We start from the raw sequence: 18,002 nt of genomic DNA, 5'->3' as shown, positions 1-18,002 counted from the left end.
TGACACTGGCCAAGAATAACATAATTTGAACTTTATATCATTTCTATTTAGGAACAAAGATTTACAAAATGTACAAGATGTCTACAATCAGCCATAATCAAACAAGCAACAGTGAGGACCAATTCAATACGATCTCTCACTCAAAAATATCTCATGTGTTTGTATGACAAACATTGGGGTCATTGAAAGGGTGCATGTGGAGTGAGTGCTGGTGAGTTCAGGGATTATGCTGGTTGTTTATACTATCTGATAGCACATGTGCATCTAAACCATCTGAGAATCCCTACCACGTTTTCTCCTGTGCAAAGCCCCCTTGGCAAAGCCAAACCCCCACATAGTACAGGATGGACAGTACATTCTTCTTTACACCGAACTCATCTGTCCGATTCATCAAATAATTTCAGTCATCGACGTACAGACATTGGGTAACAGGATATTTACAGCAATAGAAATAAACAAAGGTGCTACAAAACCCAACATGCATGGAGTGTCTTTATCAATCCACATGTGATATGATATAGTGATTCAGACACCTTTTTGCAAAATAATAAAGTAAAATCCCACTGGTGGCATTTTACTTGGTAAATGCCACCTTTGGTATTCGATGTATGCAAAAAAAAAAGTTTTGTGGAAGATCACTCGAAAGTAGTAAGAGACAGCGGATCCTATAATGTAAGTGACAGGTTGAAGGGGCTATATGCGATACCACTTTGCTGCAAGTAAATTACAACAAACCCGGCATCCCCTCAGCTGGTTCTGGTGTTATGAGCACTAAACAAATGGACAAGACAAACATACAAAGTCTAAGAACGTAGCATTTAAGCACTTAATTTTGCATGTGGGAAAATGTCCCTACACATGGCAACATTTGCACTTTGATGTTTTCCTGTAATTTGCAATTTAGGCTACCACATAGAAGGTTACGCCTGTTTGTGGCTATTTGTTGTTTACTGATTTGGTGTCAGATGCAGGAGGGGGCTACTATTCCGAAGGCCGGGAAGAAGAGGAAATGCACATGAATTTGCATGATCGCACTGCCAGCCCAGCTAGTGAACAAGGAGCTGAAGTAAAGTCCACTCTCAAGACACGTGACACCACTTTCTATTCTAGACGTCTGAAGCCTAACAAGCTGAATATCGCATATAGCTTCTTCTGAAAATAGTCTTATTGTGGTACTAATGCAAACGCTATGTGAAAGAGTGATGCACAATTACCTTAATATTTCAGATTTCACTATAGGTATTATTTACAGGTCCCCTTCCCTGAACGACAAACTGCATATCATCACAAGTGGTCCCAAAGTTACAACAATTTGGAGCTACAACATCCATCTTGGCGTAATTACGTCCTGCTGATACTGTACCAGTTAGGGAATAAGCAAAGGGTAACTGGCCTTTATTCTTAAGTACATTAAAGAAAATGAACATGTGTACAAGTGATTTGTCCAAAAGGGGACTGGTACTCGATGTGATCACTTTATCATTTTGCTTTCTTTTACTGAATCTCTTTCATTCAGAAGGTGTTGAGGTTTTATGTATACAAAGGTGTTTTTTTGTTCAAAAACAATGACTTAAAATCAACAACAAATTGGGGGGAAAAAAGGTTGCTTCTGCCCTCATTATCCATTTATAAAACCTTCCTTAGATTGCACATTTCCACGTTCATCTATTTTTAACCATAGTCTTGGTTGGTTAGTCCCTTGGAAGATATCTCTGTATGTGTGTGCATATAGTGTATCAGTGTTGTGTGCTTTTTTGTTTCCTTTCTGTGGCTATTGTTTGTGTGGTCTGTGAGCAAAGTGTTCATGGGTCAATGCGGAAGGCCAACAGCTTGTCTGAGTGCAGGTTATTGAGGGTGCGCAGGTCCGGCAGCCGCAGGAGGAGTTTGGAAAAGAGGGAGGTGTCATCTGGACGATGGCGAGTTATCAGTGAGCGCAGGGCACGGGTCAGACCCTCCTGTAGCTGCTCCACAGCATGGATGTCTGAGATGCCAGAACGGTCTGAGGGGCAGAGTGGATGCCAGAGTGAGTGTCATGGCACATTGAGAAAGTGTGACTTCTCTGAGGATTTTGTCAATATTCTTACCTGCAGAAACCAGCACCACGGCCATGAAGAGGGCCATCTCATCAGGCTCGAGGCCCAGGGAACCCAGCTTCTCACTGAATTCAAACATTGCGTCCAGCAAAGAGCCCATACCGAAGGCCCTCAGGGTGGCCAAAGAGTAAGTTTGGCCGTTCAGGAACGTCACTGTGTGCTTCTGAGCATTAAACAAAGTGCAGAACCTCACCATCAAAACCTGTACAAACACGAGAGGAAGCAAATAAACAGAGACAAAAACAGTTAGACAAGCCTTGCGTATAGATGAGCAACACAAACTTTAGTAGTGTGCGGTTACCTGGAAGGTGCCTGATTTGAGCAACATGACCTGGTCTTGTTGGCTAAGCTCTTGAAATCCTGGAATGCCCTTGGCAAACTCCACCACCTCCTTCACTGCAGGAGTGAAACACTGAGAAAAGGATTCCCAGATCTCCTGACTTGTGCGCTCTGCTCCTGATACAGGCCATGCGTTGAGGGGACAAGCCTTTAAAAAGGACAAAAGAGTCAAAACTCGCTCAAAGGATCTGACAGAAGACTTGACATGATGTCATATGCTTCATGTTCTTACCAGCACTTTGGCTCCTGGAGCTAATTTCCATGGGCAGGAGGGTTGATTCTGGTTATTTGCTGCATTCTGAATGCTGCTTTCATTAGCTGAGTTGCTCTTTTGATGTGTCGCATTCTTATACTGATTGTGACTCTGGTTAGTTGACACCGGGTAGGCGTGCTGGTTGTTGTCCCCATGGTGGAATGCATGCTGGTTGTTATTGGGTGCAACTGGGCATAGTGAGGCAGGTGCAACGGGGCAAGACTGATAAGTCTGGGCAGAGATGGGCTGAGAGGAACCTTGTGGGAAACTAGCATCCTGAGAAAAGTGATATGTGTTGTTGTTGGTGACGGGGATGTTGGCCCTCTTGGCTGGTCTCTCCGGACAGCTGTTGTGGCTGCTGGTGAAGATGTCACGATAGGCCCTGGAGATGGCCCCAATGGCCTCTTTCGAGTTGCCATCGATTGGGGCGGCAGGGGTGTCCCTCATGACGGCTGACTCCATTTCCATGGCGGCCGACTCATTCAGGCTGTTCATGTAGCTCTGCATCTCATCCAGGAGTCGCTGCTTCTCTCTCTTCGGAATGCGGCCGAAGCGAACGGCTGGTGGGGGAGGAGGGGCACAAACAGTCAGGTTGGTTTGCATTGTTAGCTCGGACATGTTGACCACACAGATTTCTTCAAGGTCAAGATTGACGTACATCGCATGCAGTAATGCTGCAGAGCATAAAGGACGCTCACAGTAACCTATGCTGGCGAACCAATGAAAATGTTGCACACAAAAGCACACAACCTGCCTAAAAGGCAATGATTTAAAGGAGAATTGTGCAAGTTGTTGGAGGGAAAACTTCCTTTTCCTCACTCGTTTCCCCCCTCCCCCTTCCCACAGTAACCATCAGCTGGAGAGGCTATTTATAGACCCCCTGCTACCATCTGCCTCATCCTATCCTCCATCCACCCCTGTCTCCTTCTTCTCTTGCTCCCTCCCTCCATTTGTAAGTAGGGCAGTGGGGCAACGTGAGCGTGATGTCACTGGCATCAAGAACGTGAGAAAGGCAAGGATGAGAGAAAGGTGTGCTCTAGGTGCAGAAGTGAGTCGAAGAGACCAAAGAGTGAACATGTAGGGGAATTGACGTGACAGACGGCGATACATGGAAAGTGAGAGGGTCTGTGTGTGTGTGTGTGTGTGTGCGCGCGGAAGGCGTCTGCAATATAAAGTAAGACGAGGAAGACAACGTTCAGCTCAAGAGCTTCAAATGTGAGATTTTAAATGCTGTGTGCATCATTCCTGCAGGTTAAACCCAGTAAAGCCCAGCGACATTTAGTGCGATCAAAATTACTTCAAACATTTAAAGTTATTTCTAAATTTATGAAATATAGAGGAGTCTGCTCATTGCCGACATTATCCTTTGATGAGGATGGGGCCCATAATGCGGCATGATATGAATCCCTTTCATCATGGTTAAAAGGAAGCAAATGCGGACGCGCGAGCTGCTGCTCCAAAAAAAAAAAAAAAAATTATGCTCTACTTAGAGGAGAAAAAGTGTGCCATCATGCCAGCGGACTTAAATATTTTGCATATACTGCAGCTCCAGAGCCACACAGCTGCCTAGTTTGAAATCTTGGTGCACTGTTTATTGTGGGCTGCCGGCAGTTGCATGTGGGTTTCCTGTTTTCCTGTTTTTGAAATGGTTGAATCAAATCGTAAAGGGGTTTCTAGGTCGTGGTCCGAGCCCTCGACGAAAATCGTCTTGAAAAGGCTCAATGAGAACTCTGCGTTCGGCTACTGCAAAATATTTCAACACCCCATTTTCTCTGTGTGCGCCAGAAGTGTCAAGCGCACAGAAATAACACTAACCTCTTTACTAGATTAAGCAATGTCGGGTACTGGAGGCTAGAGATAAGCAGAAACCATACTGAGAGGAAAAACTGCACCAAGTAGGTCACAATGTATGACTACACTATGGAGGCAGTCCTGCATTGTTTTTCTGGGTCAACCGAACTGCTTTCTACAATCTGTGACGCTCGGTGATCAATCAAAGTTGTGCTAACAGAGCTTAAACTAGGTGATGTCAGCATCGCATCCAAGTAAGTCCGCTACGGTGGGCTGTTTTCTGCATCCCTTGCTTAATTGTTGCCCGATCCCTCGTTAATTGCAATAAGATGCTCTCTGGGCATTGACATGGTAATCAAGTTGACCCTGTTCCAATTTCCCAAAATAATTCAGAGGTTTGCTGCAGTTTTCTGGATGATAGATAGCTTTGGGGACTTCAGGGCTCTTCTGCTCATAAATCATTGTCTGAGGGGGAGATGTAAGAGAGCTGAGGGAACATGGCTGGTACATGGAGGAGGAGGGGCTGCACGGAACAGGAGCACCGAGGTAACGGTGTCGGGAGAGGATGATGCCAAGGGCAATAGAAAGACACTTGGTAAGGCTTGGAAAGTGATTGAGGGCCAGATGGTAATCTTTGGTAGTGCAACGACACAGTGGAGGGCTATGCAGGTGCAGGTCTGCTGATAAATGGAGCGACTGCGCTACTGGCACGATAACCTCAAAAGACTTTCTGCATTACATTTTTCACAAAGGCCTACACATGATGGCCTGTTTTCCTGCTGCACCGAGGTGTGGCAGAAGTGAGCAGAGAGTTCCAACCAAACATGCGTTCTCACCATCTCTGGACATGCCGACTGACAGGCATTTCTTGAAGCGGCAGTGCTGGCACCGGTTGCGGTTCATACGCATGATGAGACAATTTTCGTTCTTCACGCACATCTTGTAGTTGATGCTCTGCTGAATGCTGCGGCGGAAAAACCCCTAAGGAAAAAAAAAAGAAAAACAGACAGAAACACTTAAAGATGGGCATACCGGAATGACATTAGCCCAGTTTTTCTGATCAATTTTATTTTATTTTTTACCTTGCAACCCTCACATGCATGAACTCCATAGTGGAAGCCGGAGGCAATGTCCCCGCAGACTTTGCATAGCAGGACCATTCCACCTGTCTCTGTTAAAGAAGGAGGATTTGTCAGTAGGATTATACTTTGATCGTGTTAAAAATGCTCTATATATTAACTTTGACTTATAGCCAATGCTACGCTGCGGCATGTTGATCCGGGAGAATCACTTACTTGTGAAAGTTCCCGTGAACCCACAGGGCCTCTTTGCTGCAATGGGGTGAGCATAGGTGTGCTGAGGAGCAGCAGCTGCTGCCGGAGGGTTGCTGTACACCTCTGGGAACTGGAACACCAATTTGGAGGGTGAAGTAGCACCCCCACCTGCTCTCTGCTTCAACACCCCAATCTCTGTGAAGGTAAACGCCTCAGGAGATGAGGGCTGGGAGTGTGAGGAGGGTGACTGCGTCTGATAGCCGCTGGAGGGACTGCCGGGGCTGGGACTGGAGCTGCCCGAGGAGCCTGCATACAGGATGACTCCACCACCTTCAGATTGGAAAAACAATGGGACATGTTAAAAATGAGCCATCTGGGGTCGTTCAGTTGCACTTTAATGACTAGAGACCACGCAGTTATTCAGACCTTGGCACTCCTGCTTTAAATTTGGGCAGCGGGAGGTTCAACCCGAATGCCTCAACAGTACTATTGCATTCCCATTTGTCTTCCCTCCTTTGAGGGAATGATGATGGGGGAGAAGTGCGTATAGCAGGAGTTGACCTCCCTCCCTGGTTCTGCCTCCTTCTCATTCTTTCTCCATCAAGAAGCCCAACCCCCCCCAACCGAACACCACCCTCCACCACCCTTCTATCACTTACTACATTTCAATTTCTACATGGACAGCAGCAAATCCAGTCTAATATAGTTTGAAGTCTATTTAAACTTTAAATGATTAATTATTGGATATTCACCCTGCAAATAAAAGTCGATTGATAGATTGATCGGTATTTTCCCGAGAACCCGCCGTTGCACACCTGCAACTTTGTAAGCAATGTGATGTCATGTTGCACAACCTGCGGGCGGCAGCTCGGGGAGTTCGCGGCGTCGTTGCCTCATCATCCCGGCCGGCTGCAATGTGCGTAATGGTGCGCTCGAGCGGACAAAGCGGGGCGCTAAAAATACCACCGGCTGCACGGCAACGAATAAAGGCTATGGGACATAATTCCCGCGTCATGGTAATGGAATATTTATGTGGAAAAACCGTGGAAGGGGGGGATATATGGAGGAATGCAGCCGCTCGGATGTGGCTGTCACCGAAGTTTCGCTTCCCCTCCCTCGCGACTGACTCCCCTCCCCTTTCTCTCACGCACACTCACCAACACGCCACTCACTCACTGCTCCCCCCCATCCCCTCTCGCATTTCTAGTCATGCGTTGTAGATGAGCTGAGACACGGCCTCACGTGTCTGCGGGGTTTGCTGCCTCCTCCGCTCCAATAATATCCTCGCTCCCCTGGCACCGTGCCCAGCGCCAGCTAACAGCACGACACCTGACCGCCGCCTCACATGCATGGACTCCTGACACGGTTACTGCATGGCCGAACCAAATCCGCAGTCTCGTGTCGGTGTACACAGTTCAAAGTCAGATGTGTGTGTTTACAAACAGGCTGACTGGGAAGCTGCCCGGGCGTGAACTGGCATCCAGTCCCGACCACTGCTTGCTATGCCTGCCTGCTGCGTGTTGCCACTTTGAGCTGGAGTTTGTGAGTCACGTTTTTATGTGTGTTGTTTTGCTTCACCCAACTGTACTGACTAGGTTGGTTAAAAAAAAAAAAAAAAAAGAGAGATGGCGCGGTGTACAGTTGGAGCTCGACAGACTCGCCCACACTGGAAAAATGTATGCAAATTAAGTTTAAAAAAAACAAACCCAAACAAACAAACGTGTATGTGCCAGCCTTGATTGGGGACTGCACATGTGGTTCACTTATTTCCAGCAGTCATACTAACCATCACATCAAATAATGCATAAACACATGCGTGCCTCTCCCCGTGCTGTTGCCCTTTTGCTGCATTCGCTGTATTTGCTTTCGCTCAACTGTCCCGATAATCCCCCCAGCAAGCACGTGTCTGTGGATTGTTGACTCATGCCAGGGCCGTAGACAGACCGAGCAGATGCAGACCTGAGCCTCACCTCTTCCTGAGCTCACAGCAGACAAGCTGCTGGCCCAACCCCCTACTCCACCCAAACACATTGCATGGACACCTGAAGGCTCACATGTACTGTAAGCGTTTATGAATGACCCCTTGAGCCACTGTGCCTTAAACACTTTTAACAAGCCTTTTGCTTGCACGCCTGTTTCCTTGTGAGTGAGGGGGCGGACATGTGCCAGGCGTCAGCAAAACCTGGCTTGGAGCGGTGACATGAATGTCATTTGGTTTATCTTGAGTGCAGACAACACAGGGGAGTTTTATCTTTTTCAGCACAAAGCGCTGTGCAATCCATGATATAAAAGCCAGTATTGCCGTTTTTGACTGCAACTGGCATCGCGAACGGTTTTGTTGTTGATTTTTTTTTTTTTTTTAAAGATAGATCAAATTACATAAATCACATGAAATTCTTTCCTTGTGTACATAATAAACCCTACTTCAAGCAGAGATCTGCTTGATGCCAGACGTCTCATACACGTGAGTGGTGAGAGAGCAGCTTCTCTCCTCTCTGCCTTTTCCCTTTATCTCTCACTTTCTCGTGTCTTTCAGTGCCGAGATGTAGGTGACTAGTCTTCATTCATGTTCACTTAAGACACAGAGATGATAATATTCATATAAATACACAAACTGTCATATGCCACATGCTGTTAATTGACCCTTGCCCTGCACTTTTGTAAACACAGCGTGCAGTTTGTTGCCTTTGCACATTGAGGAATTTATCCTCCAAAAGAAAGAGATGCAGGCTTATCCCCAACAATAAAGGTTATTGTGTGCTGCTGAACGTGGGGAGCACCACTTGGGTGTTTGTCGACTTCATCAACTCAGGCTTGTGTAAGTAGGTCAATATTACAGAGGCTTGATAGAATGGTGTCTGTGTGCCTCTAGCACCCAACTCCAAAGCGATGCTGCAGTGCGCAGCAAATCTTGAAATTATCAGGAGCCAGAAGTGGAGTTGTTATTATTATCTCTTCAGTAATATCTCCTCTAACGTCTCCTGTGTTTCCGGTTGAGACTAAAACAAATCCTCGTGCTTGGCGCTGCCAGCATGCCAAACATGGATTATTAAACATCCGTTCGAGGGATGTTTGATTATTTTAGCCCAAAAACCGTCACGCAAGGATGGTCGTGTTTTTAATCTGCTATCCTTTTCATCGGCGCTTGGAGAGAGCAGTGGATGAGAGAAGAGAAGATATGATTAACAGCAGAGTCACGTTCCTGTTGAAGCGCACCCTAAGCCGATATGAGACGACTTTGGGACAGATGTTGCCGAGTCAAGCCCCCCTCCCCGCTGCAGCTGTGCCTGCGTGGTCTACGACTCAAACGCGATGTGAAAAAAAAAAAAAAAAAAAAAAAAACCCTTCCACGCAGAGCACAGCAGCGCATGAGGCGGTGAAACGTGACGAGAGAGAAAATGAAAAGTTAATGCATGGAATCGCTGACCCACTGACCAAGCTCTCCCTCTGCACGCACCGCGGGGCGGCATTAACAACAAGGAGCGTCCGTGAAAGCGGGGACGCGGCGGGGAGGAGGAGGAGGGCCCGGGCGCGTCTCACGCGCCGCACGCGGCTCTGCAAGGCAGGCCACGTGAGGAGGCTTTTTACACGGAGCTTTTCGCTCGGGAAGACATGAAACGGCGCACCAGCCTGGAGTCAGATCCGCCGCAGTCCACCAGGGGCGCAGCATGAAAGAGCCAAATTAAATAGAGCAGCTTGTTATGTGGCAGGGTGGTCTGACTGTGCAGCACCAGCGGCTGCAGTTGCCTGCGCCGTCAGGCAGGTGCTGCGAGACAGTGGCTGCAAGCGATACTCAATTCGTGGCACCTTTTCTAGTTTTTAATCTTGGTGCCACTGGAATTACAGTCGTGTTGAATACAAGTGTTGCTAACAAATAGTGGCCAAAGGACAACAAATAGTAGCAGAAAACATTTTGCAATCGTGGCAGCAATACACTTTATATCAGTTTTCCCCCAAATAAAATATACTAATCCATTTTAGAGTGAGCTTTTCCAGCCAGATCCAGTGCATGTATGATGAACTTATTTTGAAGTTTCAATTTTGAGAGACTGTCACTGGGGCATTACATCTAAACACATTGGACACATTCACACTGGATATCCACTATCTATGACCAACTCGTATTCCATTACACAATCTATATTTACATTCAATTCGTTGTAAAGTTTTATCTCATAATTGTCCCTAAGAGATCTCATCCAGGTTTCAAGTCAGGTTTGCTTGGAAAAACTATCATTCACTCGGGTTGAAGCAGACTACTTAAGTATCTGAAACAAAAAATCCACAGTTCTGAATTTCTTCAATTGATCACATTGTGCACTGACATTTTTTTTAAATTCAGATATATTAGTGATTGAATTTTTTTCAGAGGCTATTAGCTTACGTGATTTAGTCGCTGACAGGATGTGGAAACTATCCTGCGTGGTCACTTTCTCTGTGCCTATGAAATTCAAGTCGTCAGGTGACCTGAGTCTAAGTCATACTCATTGACAATGGGCAAAGGATGCTAATTTTGGGTTTGAATTATTCTGCAGTTCTGATGTGAAATGCTTTTAAGTTGAAATTAAAGTTGTTGTTTTTTTGTATTATACAGATCTGCATCCCCAAGAGTTCAGCATTTAAGATTTCATATATGTTTCATTTAATGCTCCTTTAACATTGTTTTTATTTTATTCTTTACACCATTATAATATAGTATAGTAAATAGTGTCGATGTGAACATCGTGTGGGAAGTATAGACAATAGTGTCAGTTCTGGCAAAAATGTTGTATAAAACTACCGCTTTAAGTCTTTGATAATGTTAACATTTGCCTTAACAGAATCAAAATCCCAATAAATAATTGACCTTTGTGAAAGACAAAAACATCTGGTTATGTTGTTTATTTATTTATTTATTTGAATTATTTAAAAATGCTGTTTATAGCCAGTGCACATTGATGTCTGATGCCATAGAGTTGATATAAAGTTTTCCGGATTAGTCTTTTTTTCCTTCTTTATTTTATTTTTTTGCATTAATTCTAGTAATGCTTTTCGGAAGATAGTGATTGTTTGGCCACATTAGTGCTGCTGTACCGAAATCATCCACCAGGTGCATTTCAGAGGACTTTTGAGTGAGAGCATGCATGACTCCAAACTCTGGAACTTTTTAAGTCTGTAATAATTTACAGTAGAGAGTATATAGTACATGATTATTAGCCATGTGCAATCAGTATATGGCTCGAGTAACCGGAACATCGACTGTAAACATGTCACTCAATACTTATTACACATGACTTATTTATTTGTTATTTTAATAGTCTATTTATTTCCTGCATGTAACCACAAGTCAACATTTCCCTAGTACAAATGACAGCACTGTGACTACAAGAGCGAACACACCACACTGCAAAGGCTGTATACAATTAAAATGACAAAGGAGCTATCATCTTCAATCAACACTGTGCACGCCGGCAATTAAAATAAACTGACAAACTTGAACAAAACAAAAACAAAAACACGCCCAACACGAGATCTCGTTTCCTAATCTGTTAAGGCTACAACTACTATCATAAAACCCTTCCTCCAAACTGCATTCTGAACGCAAACAGAAAGTCATAAGTCACGAGTGGCTTTATTGTTGCCCTTAGATTACAGTAGCATGTTGACGGAACACGGGGTTGCGCCCATCACCTGTGCTGGAACGTGACCGCTGCTGTTGTAAATGATTCACCGTCAATTAGGAGAGGGGAGAGCAGGAAGCATGTGCACATTTGGCTGACCTCTAGAGAACCCTGTCTAATGCCACTAAACGGATGGAAGTCCCGGCCAACAACTTGATGGCGGTAGAATAAAGCGATAGCTTTGATAGTGGACGCAAACACGCCCAAGTTTTGTTTGCTCGCTCCCGTCGAGATGATAGGGAGCATTTATGGCTCGGCGCACTTTGTGATTGCAGGGGCAGTTGGAGTGGGTCTCCACGTGAGTTTGTTTTCATGCAGGGAAACAGGAAGTCAGAGGTTCACTCCAGCCATATGGCACGAGTCGCTGACAGTAGCTTTCCAGCTGCAGCCCAGGTGCACTGGGTCGACAGTGAAGCGCTGCGCTCCCATTTCGTGCCAAGTGTGCGTACATTTCGCACGTTTACGTCGCAGTGAGTCAACTGGAGTATGTTTCCCAAAGAATCCCCTCGTGTACTTGACAAAAAATACCGTAAGAATACAACTGCAGGACCCAAATGAGCAAATATTCTATGCACTGAGTACTTCATTCATGTCACATATAACGCATGCAGTCCAGGACGACACTTGCGCATGGAAGCAAATGCATCTTTAGCTTTCAGTGTTTACAAAATGAAACAATGATTAAATAAAAACGACTCCCTTACCATATCTTAGATTCATATGTAAACCATGATATAGAGGGAAAGTACCTTTTATAAGTATATACATAAAAACAGTCACGCCAAATAGTTCTTCAAAAGTCCACGGTGACATAAAAACAAGCCTAAAACATTGCTGTTTATTATCGCTCATCATGTTTTAAAAGTTAAACGTGATCTTACCGGGACTGTTATCCATGTCTCTTTATGTCGTTGACGAATTCACACAGGCTTGAAGTCAGACGTCCGCTACTCTCGCACTAGACGGACGCAAAGGTCTTGTGAGAGCTGATGCAAAAGTTAAGAAAATGCTTCTCGTTAAAGATCTGGTCCATGGAGCGCCGAAAACAGGTGAAAGCTGCTCAAATGCCTCCCGTGCAGGTGAACTTTCCCCCTGCTGACCGCTCTCTCTCTCTCTCTCTCACTCTTTCGCGATGCTGAAGTCTTCTCTGAAATGTCTCAGCGTGACAGGCTTCCTCTCCTCAGTGATACCTGGGTAGCTTGTGCGCCGTGGATGCTGCGCCTGCGGACTGGAGCGCGTGTGATGTTGCACGAGTGAAGATTAGGCGCCTGTCATGAATTCCAAGAAATTAGAGTCAGCGTATCGGAGAACGGGGTGGCACGCCCGCATGACACACACACCCACTCACACACACACCCATATCAATCACGTTTGCAGGTGAGTGGGAAATGTGACCGCCTTTCCGCTCGCCCAACTTGTGCACTTGTGTTGTGTCTGTTTGTATGAGATTTGGCCCGCGCCTTCTCTCTCGCGGAGCACCCCCCCCCCCCCCCTCCCCTTCACGGTTTTGTGCCTTCTCATTGGCGGGGATGTCGAGCTGAGGGGACTTAGATGCGCTTATTCGACCGTGGTGCGTGTTCGCTTAAGCCACGCTACATGTGCGCGCTGCATGTGCAGGGGAGAGCGCTGCCCTACTGATACACATTTTATGCAAAGTAGACGCGCGTGGGGCGGGGGAGGGGGGGGATGAGAGATTGGAGGATGGAGCACATGGACAATAGGCGTGGCTCACCGTGACTGTAAGCTCTCCGCGAATGGCAAATGGCAAACACTGTGACATGCCAAACACTGGCGTGTCAAACAACGGTCGGGTGCCAAGTTTAAAGCCCATGTGCCAAAGGAAACGGTAGACGTGCAACTCAGACCCTCGACATACCAGAAACGTGCTGTCGGAGCTCTGCTCTGCCCAACAACACGGCTTCCGTGACAAGCCGATTGTGTAGCTACAGAGCGCACAAACGGCCATTTCTGGTCATTATTGTATTTTTGCATGGACTGTGTTGCCGCTGTTGCCTTGTTTGTTGACGGACAGTTTTTATCCCTCCGCGGGTGTGGAGAATACAATGCGTGTAGAAAGCGCCCTTCAGTGGCAACTGATAGAATTAAAGCATCTATCTATCTATCTATCTATCTATCTATCTATCTATCTATCTATCTATCTATCTATGATGACACATATTCTAATTGGGTACAACAGCATTTCGATCTAGTGTGACATTGTTCAGATAGTAGCAATTTACAGATGGCCAATAGTCATTAAAAATACAATCTTAGTTTAAATAATATAATAATAATATAATATTTTGTGCGTCGATCCTGTGAGGTTTTCTACTTGATGAACCCCTCTGAACGATGTACTCTTAAGTTGGAAAGTTAACGCGCCACACTCAAAGTGTAAAGTTAAAATCACTTGCATTTTTAACGAACACACCCCGTGTTATTGCCAACATGTACAGTGTACTATCCTCTATCGACACTAGAGGGAGACACGGTGCCATATATAGTCGAGCACTGATCTGCTCTCCAGATGATGCGGTGTGCCTGGCGGTTCTACGTGGTACTCTCGTGGTTTGAGGCAGATGTTTCGTAGGCGTGGCTTCTGAGGACCCAAAGTTGACAAACCAGGAAATACCGATGTATCTTCTCCACATTTTCTCACAATTCTAAATGGAGAAAAGTCGTTAGGACTAAAGACCGAAAGTACCCGAATTCAAATTCGTTTTTAGGAGTAATTAGAAATCACCGGTTGTCTGGTGAACAACTATTTTAGATACGAAGAAATCGAAGGAAGAGGGACACTGTTAGACAGTAATCTTACACGGTAAAAGATTACGATTACATGTTGTGGTTCCCCTCCAAAAGCAGTGGCGTGTTTACAGAATCCGGTGATTAGACAACAGAGTGGTGGGATGTACCAAGACCAAAAGAACCAAAATGGGATATTCTATTCCCCCCCAGTTGTGTCACGAATCACGATCAACGTTTAAAATGTATCCATGTTTCCATGGTGTCGTTTCGCTGCATAGGTTTCGATCAAGACCAATGAAGCGAAGCTATTATCAACGTCCTGTTTTAGCGTGTTGTCCTTGTTATTGTTGTTGTTGTTGTCAGCCACAGTCAAGTTTATAGTTACTAGTGACGCGACTGCCAAACACCACCTTCACGTCAGCATCTTCGAATAAAACTATGCACCTTTACCCTGCGGCGTTTATTTCTTCAAATAAGCCAACAGCATTATTTCCAGACAAAATAAACATTTAACCCTAACAATGAAAATGCTCATTACCAGCCTCTCCAAAATACACACGCCATTGAGTACAGATGCCACAAACAAAACAAACATAAACTACCTATGATTCGTGCAAAGAACTCGCCAGAGCCGTAACTTCTTTAATTACAGCTTGTACATGTATGTATTTATATTTATGTAAATAAATAAATAAATAAATAAATAAACAAATAAATAAATATGCGTAATCAACCATTAGGAGCGCAAGCAGCCAGTATATTATGTGGAGTGAGATGAAATTGTGTGTGGTAAAACCTCGCAATGCAACTGGAGCCCTTGGAATTACATATCAGTAAGAATAACTGTTAACCTGCTATTTAGCTGTATCAACAATACGACTGCGCTCCATTAGTATATCTAAATGCTATACATTTAGACTTAATACAATTCGGACTTATTCGGCCCGACGAGACGACTCTTGAAACGTGCGCTCGCAACCTGTTTAGTTCGAGGCGCAAACCGAACCGAACCGAACCGAACCAAACAAAAGTGTTTCGGTCAGGCATCGACGCAGCCGCCTACTGTGCCTCTCCTCCTCCTCGCTCCCTTCGGCCCGAAGCGTCGTGAGATCGCCGCCGCAACCAGCACATCCTCACGCACGCGGATATCGCCGTTTAATTCAACGGCAGCAGCAGTCGAGCGGAGAACGGCCGGCCGCGGAGCGAGGTAACCGTTTTCAATGCTTGCAATGATATTTGTAGCTACAACATCCGCTGACGCCAGCCAGCTCTGGTCTGAGAGTCAGGGGTGTGTGTGTGTGTGTGTGTGTGTGTGTGTGTGTGTGTGTGTGTGTGTGTGTGTGTGTGTGTGTGTGTGTGTGTGTGTGTGTGTACGCACGCGCGCGCGTAACACACTCCGTGGGGAGTTCTGTCTGAGCTACACAAAACAAAACAAAACAAAACAAGAAACTTTGTGTGTGTACGACCGCCCGCCGCCCACTACTGGCGCTTGTTTCCGACGTGAACGAGGAGGTGTTTTTGCAAACGCCAACGTGATTCCGGCGGGCGAAGCAGGTACAGCTCGCGCGCTCTCGCCATAAATCAGCCGGGGTTGTTTTTTTTTTTGTTTTGTTTTTTTTGGGTCGTGATTTATTGAACAAGTCTGGGAAGTTTAACGGGGCTCCTACTCGGCGTCAGTCTTTTGTCGTCTCTGTAATATTGTGTCATCGTGAGAACACGTTTGGCAGCGAGCGGGATAATTACAGGCTGCTTGGAAAGTGTTCGCAGGCTGAGCAGAACCGTGTTTAGTTGCTGCCAGCGGACACACCTGCACGGCAAGTCTCTGTCTGCCCGAGGCACGTCTTCATCACTGTCCTCTCGACTGCACGTCAGTCACCAGCCCCACGAACTGCCACCTCCATCACATCCATCTGCTCTGTATGGTATGGACGGGCACTTTAAAGGGGAAAAGAAAATCAATTCGCTTGTTTGTTTGTTTGTTTGTTTTTTACTTAGGTTTTGTACCTGTAGTTTTTCAATAAGCCGCCCCCAGAAATGAGAGAGCGCCACTGTCTTAAATTGAACTGTCAGGAAATGTGTGCGGAAACACCCCTATGTGATGTGACAAAGTGCACCCATAGCTCTCCCCTGAGCCCAAGGTTTGTTGTGCCCTGCGAGACCACATGAGAACTGTTTTTGCCCACCTCCAGATAAGTGTACGGTAGAACACAACCGATGCTAAAAACTGAATGTTTTGAAGGAGGCTGTAAACAGAGGGATAGATGTGTTCTTGTTGTTTTCTTGAGAAGTACAGAAGTTTTTGTGATCATTAATCCCACAAGGCTGCACCCCAGGTGCCTGCGTGAAAAGACAGACTCCTAGAAACTCTAAAAATGGGTTTAATGTGGACCTTTAAAATTTATTTCCGAGGCAGATTCACCCAGATTAGTTTAGATTAGCCTCCGTGACGACTGATTAAGCTCAGGAAATAAAACAAATGAGTGAAGAATGCATACAAATAAATCAAGACTGGAGTGCGTTGTCCTCTTTTTTTCTTCATCTGTGCAGAAATGAGGGGGAAAAAACCCCAACAGGCACGCATTAACACTCAGTATTTAAAACATATACCATATTTATATACCAATCCGTCACACTCATGACTTTTTTCACATTTCCTGTTCGCTATTTAGTGCCCAGCTTTCTCACAAGGGCAGTTTTATGTGCAGGGAAGGAGGCATGGAAAAGAAGACCTTTCCTTTTGAGCTCACAGATTTGCAGTAATTACAGAATCACTTCCATATGTGGTTCTCTGGCTGCCTTCTCTCTGCCCCCACCACCCCTCTTCTCCACTCTTCTCCCTCTTTCCCCTCTCCCACTTCTCCTCTTTTATTTGCATTCTCCTCTGTTCCTGTTTTTGTCTTTGCTTTATTTTTTGTCTGACCCAGAGCATTTCGATCGGCACATCTCAAACTAAAAAGTTCACGATAACCAGATCGTCCTGGCATTTTGGGCGATTGAGTGCACTCTTCTTCTTTTTTTTTTTTTTTATTTTTTTCTCGTGGCGGCAGGGGGATTCAATTGGACCGCTCTTGCCAAAAATGAAAAGAGAAGAAAAAAAATGGATGCGCTTGAGTGCAAGTGAAAGGGGGGAGAGAGAGAAAGAGAGAGAGAAAGAGAGAGAGAGAGAGAAAGAGGCATGGATGGGAGAAGGGAATGTTGTGGAATACGGAAATATGGAAGGAAAAAAGAGAAGCGAGTGAAGAATTGGAGAGGCAGGAGTGGAGCGTGAAGGAGGGAGAGGTGGAACAGAAAATGAGGCAGGGAGAGGGAGGGCTGGAGTAATGCCTTTTGACAGAGGTGGGTTCAAGATGGGTTCATGGTGACATCATGGCTGATTTTTGAGGAAAGTATAGACAGGAGAGCCGTTCACCTTTCATTGGACACACATGTCGAGAGGCAGGCAAGGCGCTCCAGCGCTGTGGCACACGTACGCCAGCCGCTCCGTCAAACGGCCCCTTGAACGCATCCCAAAATATGCATAGACAACACGCATCCAAGGACCCCCACCACCACACACACACACACACACAGACACGGCCCCCACTGTTTTTATTTTCCCTCTCTGCCCCGATCCCCCTTTCTTTCTTCCCCCCCTCACTTTTTCTTTCTGCTGAAAACTTTTGGCTCTGCTTTTCTCCTCCAAGCTGCTTTTCTGCTCATTTGTTTTTTTGCGAGAGCAGCGTCGTGGTGAATGCCCCTCGGTCCCTCACGCTTATATTTCTTCCCCGGCCATGAGTAAGTCATTTTCCTTTGAATAGTATTCCTCCGTGTATGTTTTTACTTCTCAGCGGTTGGACTCTAAATG

General features: G+C 45.7%; 2 protein-coding genes across 4 annotated transcripts in view; one reads left to right on the top strand and one right to left on the bottom strand.

Annotated features, from left to right (window-relative positions):
- Nucleotides 1–1,329: 1,329 nt before the first annotated feature.
- Nucleotides 1,330–12,850, bottom strand: LOC142898993 (nuclear receptor subfamily 1 group D member 1-like). Of its 2 annotated transcripts, none has more exons than XM_076042353.1 (8): nucleotides 12,292–12,850; nucleotides 5,772–6,080; nucleotides 5,559–5,647; nucleotides 5,313–5,457; nucleotides 2,665–3,245; nucleotides 2,395–2,580; nucleotides 2,085–2,295; nucleotides 1,330–1,999 (listed from the first exon to the last, which is right to left on the bottom strand). In XM_076042353.1, the coding sequence occupies exons 1-8, from the start codon at nucleotides 12,305–12,307 to the stop codon at nucleotides 1,803–1,805; spliced, it is 1,734 nt and encodes a 577-aa protein (XP_075898468.1). In that variant the 5' UTR covers nucleotides 12,308–12,850; the 3' UTR covers nucleotides 1,330–1,802. The 2 variants fall into 2 exon arrangements, with proteins under 2 accessions (XP_075898468.1, XP_075898467.1); XM_076042352.1 differs by lacking the exon at nucleotides 12,292–12,850 and adding an exon at nucleotides 6,605–6,821.
- A 2,366-nt stretch (nucleotides 12,851–15,216) lies between these two features.
- The window catches only part of rarga (retinoic acid receptor gamma a), a 45,818-nt gene continuing 43,032 nt past the window's right edge, over nucleotides 15,217–18,002 (top strand). Inside the window, exon 1 of one of the 2 annotated variants that reach the window (XM_076042354.1) lies at nucleotides 15,217–15,365. The gene's annotated coding sequence lies outside the window, so the exon portion shown is untranslated. The remainder of the gene's footprint in view (nucleotides 15,366–18,002) is intronic. The other variant, XM_076042356.1, reaches the window with a different exon arrangement.

Source organism: Nelusetta ayraudi, unplaced genomic scaffold (assembly GCF_046127955.1).
Source record: "Nelusetta ayraudi isolate G7.1 ecotype Tasmania unplaced genomic scaffold, CSIRO-AGI_Nayr_v1 ptg000070l, whole genome shotgun sequence".
Classification (NCBI taxonomy): domain Eukaryota; kingdom Metazoa; phylum Chordata; class Actinopteri; order Tetraodontiformes; family Monacanthidae; genus Nelusetta; species Nelusetta ayraudi.
This window is presented reverse-complemented; position numbering and strand designations above follow the sequence as displayed.